The sequence below is a fragment of the Grammomys surdaster genome, unplaced genomic scaffold, assembly GCF_004785775.1.
Source record: "Grammomys surdaster isolate TR1022 unplaced genomic scaffold, NIH_TR_1.0 125863, whole genome shotgun sequence".
Classification (NCBI taxonomy): Eukaryota; Metazoa; Chordata; class Mammalia; order Rodentia; family Muridae; genus Grammomys; species Grammomys surdaster.
In genome coordinates this window covers 458,388-471,869 of record NW_021620689.1, presented here as the reverse complement: position 1 = coordinate 471,869, position 13,482 = coordinate 458,388, and the positions used below count along the sequence as shown (strand labels likewise).

The following is a 13,482-nucleotide window of genomic DNA, read 5'->3' as shown; positions in this document are numbered from 1 at the left end:
TGTGTGTGTGTGTGCCTGCCCACTTGCTTGAGCCTGCATGGATGGTGCCAAGGCATGTGTATGAAGGTCAGAGGGCAAGTTATGGGAGTTGGCTCTGTCTTTCCACTCTCTGGGCCCCAAGGATGGAGCTCAGGGTTTCAGGCTTGCTGGTGAGTGCCTTTACCTGCTAAGCCATCTCCCTGCCTCTGTATTGACCTTTACATAATTATTCTTGGCTTAGTTTTGACTCATAGAATCACAGAAATCTTATGTGTTAAGTGGAAAGGAAAATGAAGACACTCTAAGTCAGAATTATAACAAGACTTAGGAAGATCTCACTCAAGGTAAAGTTCTCCAACTATTTTTATTAAAGCTTTGGAAATATCTACGGATTCTCAAAAAGAATGAACGGGACCAACACTTCATGGGTAAAACAGCTGAATCAAGAATGTTGGACAAGTGAACTGTCTTTCTTTGAGGAGCTCACACACCTCATAAGAGACAGGTAAACTACACAGAACTGTTAAGAGTAGCTTTCTCTGCATTCTCTGCAGCAGGAGAGTACCTACAAGGATGAGGTAAACAAAACGTTTGCTGTGTTTTGAGATATGGTCTCATGTTGCTGAGGCTGGCTTTGAATTCCGGATGCTCCTGAGGGCTAGGGTTATAGGTGTACTTTATAAACATATAACTCAGTTTAATGACACTCAGTGAAAATTATGCAGAGATGTCAGTTAAACTTCTTGGCAAAACATTACTAAAAAGGTTTGAATCAGAAAGGGAACAAACTATTCTACCAGTGTCCGAAGTGGCTAGCTCCTTGACTTTCCTAAGAATCAATCGTGCGAAAAGCCCTACCACATGTTTCAGATAGACCTCTCTCAGGGCGTCACGTCTCTGGCTGCTCTCCAAGCGCTCACACTGCCTGAGGCTGAGATCTCGCAGCCATTTCTACTCAACAGCAGCTGGTTTCTTATTCCCCAAGACACACTTTGAGCTTATGACCCACGAGACACTATGAAAGTCACTGTTAGGCTATGGGAACCATAGAGAGCCTGGCTTGGAAAACTTGTTAGGTCTTTGGAAGATGAGGAATCTCTTTGCTAGAAGGTAGAGATGAATCTTTATCAAATGCCTTCCAAAACACACAGAACATTCCTACTGGAGTCCCTTCTAGATTCTCTTTAGGAACAAAAATAAATTAATAGGTCATAAGCAGAGGTATTTCCAGACTATTTTTGCCTGGAAAACTTGTTAAAAGACAATTATCAATAAAACAAAAGATCATCTATATTTCTGTGGAAATGTGCCAAAGCCCAGGACAGAGAAGACTGAAGTACCTTCATGTGGACTGTCAATGTAAATACAACTACATTTCTAAGGCAAAGGTGATCTGTTGATCTGTTACTAAACTGAAACCAGCACTGTTTCAAGTACCTGCTGTTCGTTACCTTCATATATTATGTCCCTAAACTTATCTAAGAAACAAAGTGTCTGACACTAGCCTGGCACCTTGTCTCCTTATTATTTAGTGCAGTAAATGTCAGAGTCTACCTCAATAAATATAGCAGCTACAGAATTATTAATATACGGTCTCAATATCAGTGCTTAGATACTGTAATATAGACATGTAACATGCACACTCTACAGACACAATTGCCATCAAGAATCTACAACAAAACCCACAATTCGACATTCATCAGCTAGGAGCAAGAGTACAGTAGAAGAGAAACATTAGTATGGCTTAATGATGTTTAAACTAAAGGAACTTAAGAAAAAAAAAAAAAAGAATTCTACCCAGAAATGGAAAAATAGTATAAATTTCAAGAAGTATTTTCTATAGGTCTTTTTATCTTAAAATTCTAAGCACAAAGTTTGTTGGCATTAAGTTTGGAATACCAATTTATTAGTAGGCAAAATAGAAATATACTATACATATTCTTCTAAGCTAATCATCTTAAACTAGCAAGACTGATTAATGTAAATGCATTCTAAAAAAGAAACCATTTAAAAGATAAAACCTTGTATTTTAGAAAATAAAATTCTTCCCCTTAAAAAATCCTTTCAAATAAGAGTTAAAGTTAGGGCTTTAGTCTGGCATGTGTGAGGTCAAAGGTCAGGAAAGGGACAGGCGCCCATGCTATTCCTAAAGCTCTTCACATGAATATGTGCAGGGCCAAAAAAGACCTTCTACTTCTACTGAGCAAACACAATCCAGTCAAAGACTTTTACCATGGAGGGTGCACCATTCTATTTCCTTGGCTGTGTTCCCCAACAGCCAGGTATGATGGTAGGAGCCCCGTGGTCCCAACTACCAAGGAGGTCAAGAAGACTTCTGGACCCAGGAGTTGGAGGCCAGCATGGGCAAGAGAGAGAGAGAGAGTTTGTCTCGAAAACAAGCAAGCAAACAAACCAACCCCAAATATCTTGTAAGGAGTTTTCTTTTGCCAGGGTTGAGATGGGAATATTTTGGAAGGAAAAAAAAAATAAACTACATAAATATCCTTTGTAAAGTGCTTTGAAACAGTATTGAGAATTGTATTTTAGATACTTCAAAGCAATAAACATATAAAATACAGTACTTTCTTTACTGTTCTGGCAAAGAGAAAGAAGACTTCATGCCTGTAGGACATGGCTCAGATTTTAAATTCAAATACAGTAAGTTGGCAATAATGTGGACTGGAAGTAAGAGAGCAAGTGAAGACCTAACTGCATCCCTGTTCACGGCCGACGGAGTTCTGAAAGGCTGACAGTGCCCAGTGCAAACATCTGTAATGTCTGTCCTCAGAGCCGGTGTGGGGACAAGAACAGAGAAAACTCACATGCAATGTTCATGACTTACAAAGTGCAAAGTTCCCCAAACCTGACGTTATTGAGAACCTCAGTTTGACAGCTTTAAAGTTATTAACTAAAGTTATTGATTAAAGAAGTGGAGAAAATTAAGTTTTTAAGAGTTTTCACTGTATTTCAAAAATTCTACTAATTTTAAATGATCAAAGTCCTAATTTACTTCATCACTGCCATCTTATTTTTAAAGAGAAAGTTACACCGGTAAAAAGATAGAAAAAAAATCATCCAGTATTTTCTTGATTCCTGTTAGTCAAAGAAGCACAATTCTTCAATAAGTGAGATATATTTTCAGATAATTTAAAAACATTTAAATCTTAAGCTGTTAATTGGCATTTTTAAAAACTGAAGTTCAACTCTGTTTCTCATCTCTCAGCCGAGGGTCCTTTAGCTTGTTTTAGTCCTTTGGCTAGAACTGTTTTAAAACTGAAAATTATCAAACTCTCCTTCTGAAATTAAGGCTGTATTACTTTGCCCCCTTTAAATGACACAGATGTCTGTTCTTCCTGTTATCCACAGTGAGGACAACAGACATGACTTTCCTGTAAAATTGCTTATTGCACTAAAAGAGCAAAAACTGTCTCAGTTCTTAAACATGATTGTAGTTCTATAAAAGATGTAGCCAATACAGCTTATAATTGTTAAAGCACTGTTGTAATGAATTTAAAGGCAAAAGGAGCTATACTTCAACATACATATATAATATATATATGAAAATCACATTAAGGATGAGGGCGGTAAGTAAACTAGCAAAAACAAAACAAAAGCAACCCCAGTTCCTTCCTTTTTCCATCCTATAGAGTTTCAGATTTTTAAAATATTTACCCTTTATAAAAGTTTGAAGGGATTTCCAGGTATAACTCATATAAGCAGAAGGCTTTAGAACATTTGCTACTTATCAGAAAGATGTCTGACAAGGTTTTGTATTTTTAGCAGCTTTAACAAACTCACTACAGAAAAGAACCCCTGTGTTGCCACTGTTTCTGAACACAGTGCACACACAGAGGAAAAAGGAGGAGATGCTCACAAACATGGCGTCAGGAGCCGAGGACACCTGTGTGTGAGATAGGGGCTAGGAGTAGGGTACATAAAATAAAACCAGAAATCTAGTCTGCCAAGCCTTCCTTCAAATGAACCAGATGTATAAACATAGGAATATGAACATATGAATGTCATTTGTAGCTATAGGAACCAAAGTATAGATGCTGAAGGCAAGGGAGATAGTGAAGGAAATAAATGCAGCCTAAGGAGGGGAACAAGGGAAGACAGTTCCCCAGAGGAATGAATTATAAAATATATACACAGACACGTATATATCAGCAATCTAGATCTAGATACATATGCACACGAAGTAACGTGTGGGTTTTGAAAATACAGACTCCTTTACAAGAATAGATGCACATTACTTTTTCTGCACATAGAACTGAACAATCATTATTTGTGTGTGTTTTTAAACCACCATTCACTTTTTCTTTACTTTTTTGCAGAGATAGTTGTGCTGCTAAGCAACTTGAGGTAAAGGCATTAAAAGGGTTAGACTGTAAGAAGTGAGAATAAACAACGGCGATGTTTCTTCTACACGAGACTGCAAGAAAGCAGCGGGCTGGCTCCCTAGAGTACAATGATGCTGCCGCCTTTGACAAAGTAAACAATTTTCCTTGGATCAACATAAGGACCAGACCTCTATATAGCATTGGCTTCTGTATGGCCGGAGGCCTCCCCAGTGAATTGACTCCACTGGAAACATACATGGTGTGCTGATCCGCCTTTCAGCTCTTCCTCTCAGAGAGTACACTTGGACTTGTTAGGCGAAGTACATCGTGCGTAAGGTGTCTTGGTGAATCTGTACAGCCTTGGCAAGAGCTTGTGGATCTCGTCCATTGCTCTGTCCTGAAACATGGCTTCCTTCAGCACTGTAAGAGATGGGTTAATGAACTCAAACATTCTGCTCTAATGTAATAACTCTGAAGAATATTACATGTTGTAGGAAATTCCAAAAATACTAGAAAATAGAGACTGGTGTAGTAAACACTGTGTCTATCATTTAGCTTCAATATGGCCAATTTTATTTTGGCTCTGGCTCTTTCATTTTCTTAGGATTAATTAGAAACAAATCCAAGATATCATATCATTTTGTCTAATATATACATATAATCTTCCTTGGGTAATTTGGAGAAGCAACTAAGTTACTAGATCATTCTGGTTTTTTTTAAAGATATATTTTATTTTTTATGTATATGAGTAGTTTGCCTGCGTGCATATAAGCACCATGTGCATGCTTGGTCCCATGGATCTCCTGGAACTCGAGTAACAAGACAGTTCTGAGCCACTGTGTGGACGCTGGGTATCAGAACCGAGTTCTCTAGAGGAACAGCCAGAGCTCCCAACCACGGGGCCATTCATTTCCCCAGCCCCAGATCTTTCAATTACTAATAAGCCCACACAGTATTTTTAGTAGAAAACCGTATTTTGGGCCTACATTCCAAATGTCCCCCTTTCCGGTCCCCCAAAGAGAGGTACATATGTACATAAAAAACAGCCCAAGGAAATCCTACTCTCTTTGGATTTGGTTTAAGAATCCCCACTTTTCATGGATTTATATTACCTGTCATGTTCCTTGTCCACAAGATGATATCTGGCTCTGAATGCCACCAGGTGAGCGTAATATGCTGGTGCAGGGATAGAAACGGATCGTGTACAGCGTACATAAGTGTGACAGAGCTGGTAAGTAAGCAGCTGAAGTTCATCTGCAGTGAAGCAGTTGTCATCCCATAACACATGGTAGTGTGAAGGACGGCTGGTACCCTAGCGAGAGGAAATAGGATAGTCTGTACATTTCTAAACTTTTCTTTCTTTCTAAGGTTTTTTTCCTTGGTGAGCTGGCAAGATGGCTAAAGGTGTGTGCTGTACAAGTCTGGTGAACTGAGTTTGATTCCTAAATCCCTTGTAAAGGTGTACAGAGAGAACAGAATCCAAAAGGCTGTTTTCTGACTTCTACATTTGTGCAATGGCATGTTACTATTCACATACATACACAGTAATAACCCATTTCATTGGTGTATGTTCGTTGTGCATAGTACTTGGTACATAAGAACACGTTCATGTATGTACCTTACTTTGAACATCCTGCCTTCTGTCCTCCTTCCCTCCCCCCATCTCCCCTTCCCCTCTCTCCACTGTTTCCCTACAGTCTCATCTCTACTTCCACGTCATCTATACATTCATGATTTTACATATCCTCATAAATCTAAATGCTTTCAACCTATTTTATGTGTGCGGGTGTACTGCCTGCTTGAATGCCTGTGTGCCATGTGCACGCCTGGTACTTGTGGAGGCCTGAAGAGAGCACTAGATCCCTGGGAGCTAGAGTTACTACAGGCAGGGGTTAGTCACCATGTGGGTGCTGGGAATCGAATCTAGGTCCTCTAGAAGAGCAGCCAGTGCTCTTGACCTCTGAGCCATCTCTCCAGCCCCTCTCAACAAAATCTAGGACTCCTGATCCTCCTGTCTTCACCTCCCAAGTGCTGACACTACAAGTTTGTACTACCAGACCCAGCAGATAAGCAAAGAGAGATCATGATGCTGAAAGTCATTATGTTAAGCAAAGTAAGCCAGCTTCAGAAAGATAACACCAGATGTTTTCTTTTATATGTGAAATTTATATTTAAGATTATGTGTGTATGTACATATATAAATGTGTATATTTATATATTTACATGTGTGTGTATGTGTAGGTCATAAATTTAGACAGCAGATAAGAAGGGAGGAAGAGGTGTCAAGGAAGGGAGAAAAAGAAAGGGTAACAGGAAACATATGAAAGTAGGGTGAAGAGGGAGGCACAGCACAGGGAAAGGAGGCAGGAGGCTGCTGGGAAGGAAGAAGGGATGGCAATGAAGCACGTGACATACATGCATGAAAATGTGGCAAGGAAACCTATTACTTTGCTGGATGAGCAGTGGTGGCGCACGCCTTTACTCCCAGCACTGGGAGGCAGAGGCAGGTGGATCTCTGAGTTCCAAGCCAGCCTGGTCTACAGACAGGACAGCCAAAGCTACACAGAGAAACCCTGTCTCAAAAAACAAAACAAGCTGGGTGGTGGTGGTGGCGGCGCACGCCTTTAGTCCCAGCACTTGGGAGGCAGAGGCAGGTGGATTTCTGAGTTCAAGAGTTTGAGGCTAGCCTGGTCTACAGAGTGAGTTCCAGGACAGCCAGGGCTACACAGAGAAACCCTGTCTCGAAAAAAAAAAAAAAAACAAAAAACCCACCAAAAACACTTAAGCAAAAGACAAAAAAACCCCTACTATTTTGCATAGTAACATTAAAATTGATATAAATAAGTAATTTTTTTAAAGTTTTACATTAAATTAAGGATTTAATTTAGGAAGATTCATTCTATTAAGCTAATTCTGTTCTTTTCTCTTCTTTTCTTTTCCTTTCTTTTCTCTTTTTCTTTTCCATCCTTTTGGATTTTTAAGACAGTATTTCTCTGTATAGTCCTGGCTGTCCTGGAACTCATTCTGTAGACCAGGCTGGCCTCAAACTCAGAGATTCACCTGCTTCTGCCTCCTGAGTGCTGGGTCTAAAGGTATGCACCACTATGCCCAGCACACTAATTCTGATGTTTTCATAAAAGTATTTTCCTCTTAAAGTAAAGAAAAGGAAGGAATTCATTTAGTAAAACTTACATGTGGAAATAACTAGGAACACCGAGAAAAGTATTATTTCTCTTTTTGCTGACGAGAATTGAGGTTCTGAGTGAAAACCTTCCCCCGGAGCAGGCTCACCTGTATTCCAGCATGGCTACAGAGATAAAAGTCGAATTCATACGGGTGAGTGATGTCCGTATCCACCGTGGTTCCAGCTGGGATGTTGCCGCTTCTTCCAACCTAGATTTTTTTTTTTTTGGATCAAATTTTAAATCAACAAGACAAAAGAAAAAAATCAGGAAGTACATTAAAAATGCTCAAAAACATAAAGTGACCTCTTATTTCACTACTTTTAGCTTGAAATATTACTTAAGTAGATATTAAGTATATCCCTTAGTTCCTAGTCTTTTAAAATTTATTCTTATTTTTATCATTACTACTATTTTATTTTCCAAGACAGGGTTTTGTTGTTTAGCCTTGGCTGTCCTTGTTTTGTAGAGCAGGCTAGGGTTGAACTCACAGAGATCCACCTGTCTCTGCCTCCTGAGTGCTGGGATTAAATGTAGACGCTATCATGCCCAACTTAATTTTTAAGCCTCCTCTTAAAAAAAGAATCCCAGCCTAATAAATTAGCAATACATACCATATAGACGCTGTAATCTATTTAAAGAGGGAACAGAGGCCTGGATCTTCATGACAGCTCCAGTTTTTAGATTTACGCTCTAGGGCAGCGGTTCTCAGCTTTCCCAGTGCTGCAACCCTTTACTATAGTTCCTCATGCTGTGCTGACTCCCAACTAGAAAATTATTTTTGTTGCCATCCATGAACAATTTTGCTAGTTATGAATTATAGCGTGGTTGTGACCGACAGGCTGAGAGCTGCTGCTCTATCTAGGACAAGGTATTTTACCTTTCTGTCTTCTCAGCTATAAAAATCTTTCATCTTTTTTTTTCATTTTTGGGAATTGAACCCATGGTCTGAAATGTGCATTACATCTAAACATTCCACTAAGCTCCATCCCAGTCACTATTAGAATTACGTAGAGCATGAGTGGAAGTACGCACAGATGAGCATGGATGAGTGGCATTACTAATCTCATCTGTTCATCGCCATTCCGCCCACGTCAGGTTTTCTAGGTATAAAAATATACTAGTCATTTAGAATCAGAGGCCTTTAACAACCGGGAGGCTGTAATAAAAATCACTGCGCCTATTAGGTGGTCTGTCATGATGATGAAAACACTCTGTAGTAGGGCTGGAGTAATGGCTCAGAGGTTAAGAGAGCACTGGCTGCTCTTCCAGAGGACCTGGGTTCAATTCCTAGCACCCATGTGGCAGCTCACAACTGTCTGTAACTAGATATACATGCAGGCAAATGTACATAAAATAAAATAAATGAATTTTAAGAAAGAATGCTGTGTAGTAAATGGCTTGGGTTTGAGGACTGCTTCGATCAGTGCTGCCTCTGTAACCATCCTGAGACATTACTAAAGGTTATAGTGTCTTCACTTTCAAGACAGGGATGATAATAATACACATTATGTATAATATTATATGTAATAATAGTTGCATATGTTTTAGGAGAATTAAATCAGTTAAACTAAAAAAGCACTTAGCTTGGGTATGCAGCTCAGTATACACAGCCTCGCATTCATGAGGCTCTGAGCATGATTTCCAGCAACACAGAAAGAAAGGAAGAAGGGAAGAGCTAGAAGAGAGGGAAAGAGGAGGAACAGGGAGAAAGGAGAGAAAGGGAAGGGAAGAGATGGACACTGGAAGCTTGATGGTGGGAAGGGAGCTTGGCTTAGAGCAGTATTAAAAGACCTAAAGTTACCCTTTCTGTTCTATCAGCACAGAACAACCGCGTATGATGTCTCTTCTGAACAACAATGTATGTTATTCCGGGTTGATAGTCTTTTTCCAAACTGATACAGGCTTCTCGAATTGCCAGTAGCTCATAATACAATACCTAGAGAAAACACAACAGAAAAATTGAATACAGCCAGTTGCTTCTTTTACAAATTCCAAAATAAGAGAATAATTTAACTTTATGATATCTTGTTTTTAAGGATCAATTTCATTTTAAGTTATGTATATGTGTGTGGTGTGAGTTTGTGCACATGAGTGCAGGTGCCCTGGGTGCCAGAAGAGGACATCAGAGCTCCTGAAGCTGCATGTGGTGGTGAGCCACCTGATGTGGGTACTGGGAACAGAACTCAGTTCCTCTGTGAGAGCTGTAAGCACTCTTAACTGCTAGGCCACCTCGCCAGCCCACCTCATGACTCACCATCACGTACTGTTCAGCTCAGTTTGCTTCTGCATTTCATTTAACTATGGGCAGAGCAATGAAGGCCACATAGCCACAGGGAGATTTAAAAAGGAAGATCCACTAAAGATCAGTTTTGATGTGACAAACTTTTAACTTCAGATGTTCACCTTCAGAACTAGATATCACGTCATAAACTTAGTATTTGGTATGCTTATGGTCTAAATATATTCCAGGCAACCAACCTGTCTAAACTGTCCTTCTGACACACCATCCCGATAAAAAATGATCCGAGTAGGTTTGAATCGGGTTGACTTATAAAATTGGATGAGGAGTTCCCGGACCATGGAGGCCAAGTCCTGGATGATCTCCTGCCGAGGTCTCTGAACTCTTACTGTGGCACAGTACCTGCTTGGATGGGCATCCATACTGCCTACAACCTAGGTGGGAAAGGCGGGAAAAATTAATCAAAACTAAAGTCTCTCCATTTACACCCACATTTTCCTGAAGCCTATTCATCATTATTTACTTTGAAAAGAACAAAAATTAGACAATTCCTAGTAAAGAACAAAATAAAAGACCAAAATAGTGTCAAAAACAAGTAGGCAGTACTTTTTCTATTTTCATGTGTGTGTAGTGTGTGTGTTTGTATATCCATATTTTATATGTATTTGGGCACACATTTGGGTATAATGTTGTCCTTACATGTGAATGTGTGTGCATGGAAAGGCCAGAGGTTGCACAGTTATAGAAAGAGAAAGCAGGCAAATTACAATAGTTATAGGAGATTTAAGGGATAAAGTTAACAGATTTAATAGGTATATTATACCTACTTGTACCCCTAAACCAGAATGATCAACCTTGGCCAAAACCTCTCCAATCCAAAGAGCAATAATTAAAGTTAGTTACAAGAAAATTGTTAAAGAACTACAAAGATTAAAGGCTATCACCCTCCAAAAACCAACCAACCAACCAACCAACCAACCAACCAACCAACCAACCAACCAACCAGGGGCTAGAGAGATACCTGACAGTTAAGATCACTGGCTGCTCATGCAGAGGACCCTGGTTCAGTTCCAAGCACCCACATGGTGGCTCACAACTGTCTGTTATCTCAAATTTCAAGGACCCAGTGATTTCTGGTCTCCATGGGGACTGCACACATGTGGTACAGACACACACATACACACACATACACACACACAAACACACACAGAGATATCATATATATTGTATGGATGCATCATCTGTCAATTTAAAAACCTACGGCCTGCCTATGGGGAAGGGTAGAATAGAAGATGGGACATCTGGGAGGCAGAAAGAATTCTGGGATAGAGCCAGGCTTGGGAGATTCTCTCCGAGGAAGATGTGTTAGACGCATGGTACCTAACCATGGGTAACTAGCCACATGACAGAATATAGATTAGAATAAATGGGTTGGGGGCTGGAGAGATGGCTCAGCAGTTAAGAGCACTGACTGTTCTTCCATAGATCCTGAGTTCAAATCCCAGCAACCACATGGTGGCTCACAACCATCTGTAATGGAATCCAATGGTCTCTTTTGGTGTGTCTGAAGACAGCTATAATATACTTACATGCATAAAATAAATAAAATCTTTAAAAAACATAAATGGATTATCTTAATTTATGATTTTCGTAAGAGAAGAAGTCTAGCTATATAGCCAAGTGATTTGTAAATGTATTTTGAGTCTGAGTCTTATTTCTTTTTTTTTTTTTTTTTAAAGATTTATTTATTTATTATATAGGAATACATTGTAGCTATTTTCAGACACACCAGAAGAGGGCATCAGATCTCATTACAGATGGTTGTGAGCCACCATGTGGTTGCTGGGATTTGAACTCAGGACCTCTGGAAGTGCAGTCAGTGCTCTTAACCACTGAGCCATCTCTCCAGCCCCTGAGTCTTATTTCTGGGAGCGTGGGACTAGAAGGAAGAACCAGGACAACCTTCTACATACATAAAATAAAATAAAATAAAATAAAATAAAATAAAATAAAATAAAATAAAATAAAATAAAATAAAATCTTAAAAGAGAAAAACCAAATTATCCAATCAATAAATTGGTCAATAAAGTGAGAGGCTCAGCAAGCAAATGCACTTGCAGCCAGGCTGACAGTCTGAGTTTGATCTCTGGGATCGACATGGGAGAATGAGAACCAACTCCTGCAAGTTGTCCTCTCCACATGAGTGCTGTAGCGCTAATGTGTACCTCTCCCCAGCAATAAATGCAGTAAAAAAGGAGAAATACAAATGGCCAACAAACACTTGACAAATGGTTCAACATCCTTAACCTTAAGGGAAATGAAAATAAAAGCCCTATAATTCCATTTTCCCGAGGCAGAGTGGCCACTGCCACAAATAAATGACAATAAACACTGGCTACGGTATACTGAAGGAGGAGCCAATCTACTGTTGGTGGGAATGTAAGCAGCGACAATTGAAAGCAGTAGACAGGTTTCAAAACACTGAAAACAGAGCTACCATATGACTTAGTTGTACTACTCTTGGGTACACACCTGAAGAACTTAAAGTCAACAGACCACAAGGATACCTGCGCTTACATGTTTATGGCTGCTCTATTCACAATGGCTAGGAAACTGTACCCGCTTAGATATTCATTGGCAGATCAATGGATAAAGAAAATGTGGTGCAGGGGCCAGCATCTGGGTTAAGGTGGGTTCCAGGGATGGTCAGGCTTGGTGGAAGGAGAGAACCAACTCCTGCAAGTTCTCCTCTTACATGCCCTCCCAATGAATGAATGAATGAATGAATGAATGAATGTGATACTTGTACACACAATAGAATTTTATGTAGATATAAAGAAAAATGACATCATGATGTTCAGAAAAATAGGTACAAATGGAAATCATTATGTTAAATAAAATATGTTAAATAAAAGAAAGACAAATATCACGTACTCTCTCTCATACATGGAACCTAAACTATTATATATATATAATATATATATTATATATATGAGAAAAAAAATATGGACTAACTTGGAGAATAGAAGGCCAGCTAGAGAAGGGAGGAGACTGCAGAGAGCAATGAAGGAGGAAAGGGACTGAGAACAAGAATACTGGCCCATGTGTGGTGATGCCAGCATGATACTGGCCCATGTGTGACAATCCCAGGATAAAACTCAGTATTTGGTATGTCAACCCCAAAAAATTAATAAAGAAGAAAACACCAAATTTGGAATGTGGAAACCACAATGTTTTTGTTAGTCTGGATTTTCGATAACATAGACTTGTCTGGAGGTACTCACAGCAGCAATGGAAGGCTTCTTGCCATCCCCAGCAGGTGGGTGTGTGACATCTGCGCCCAGGAAGATCACTGGTTGCTGGAACACAGAAGGTCTTAAACACATTTTTTTAAAGGGTTAGACAGTTCATTTGTTTCATCTGTTTCACATGATTGCAATATAACTGCACACTACCAACAGGACAAAGGAAGCCTGTATAACCACCAGACAGCTTCCCAGACCTGAACTGCTGACTAACATATTTTGTTTTGATCTCTACATAGCCTTGGCAGACCTGGGAATCACTACATAGACCAGGCTGCCCTCGAACTCACAGAGATCCCCTGCCTCTGCCTCCCAAGTTCTGTCAAGTTCTGGGATTAAAGGTGTGTGCCACCATGCCCAGCCTGACTTAACTCTTAACTTATGAATCTCTAGTCAATAAAGTAAAAGCTGTTACATTTCTCTGACATCTTGTG

The 13,482-nt window shown here is 39.7% G+C and overlaps 1 protein-coding gene across 1 annotated transcript in view; it reads right to left on the bottom strand.

Moving 5' to 3' along the window:
• Nucleotides 1-3,564: 3,564 nt before the first annotated feature.
• Nucleotides 3,565-13,482, bottom strand: part of LOC114641042 (protein argonaute-3) — a 73,438-nt gene continuing 63,520 nt past the window's right edge. The window contains exons 15-20 of the mRNA XM_028790160.1: nt 13,028-13,118; nt 9,983-10,177; nt 9,306-9,440; nt 7,611-7,712; nt 5,432-5,631; nt 3,565-4,739 (exon numbers count right to left, since the gene is read on the bottom strand). Of these exons, the coding sequence (XP_028645993.1) occupies nt 4,631-4,739; nt 5,432-5,631; nt 7,611-7,712; nt 9,306-9,440; nt 9,983-10,177; nt 13,028-13,118 (832 nt within the window). The 3' untranslated portion in view covers nt 3,565-4,630. The remainder of the gene's footprint in view (nt 4,740-5,431; nt 5,632-7,610; nt 7,713-9,305; nt 9,441-9,982; nt 10,178-13,027; nt 13,119-13,482) is intronic.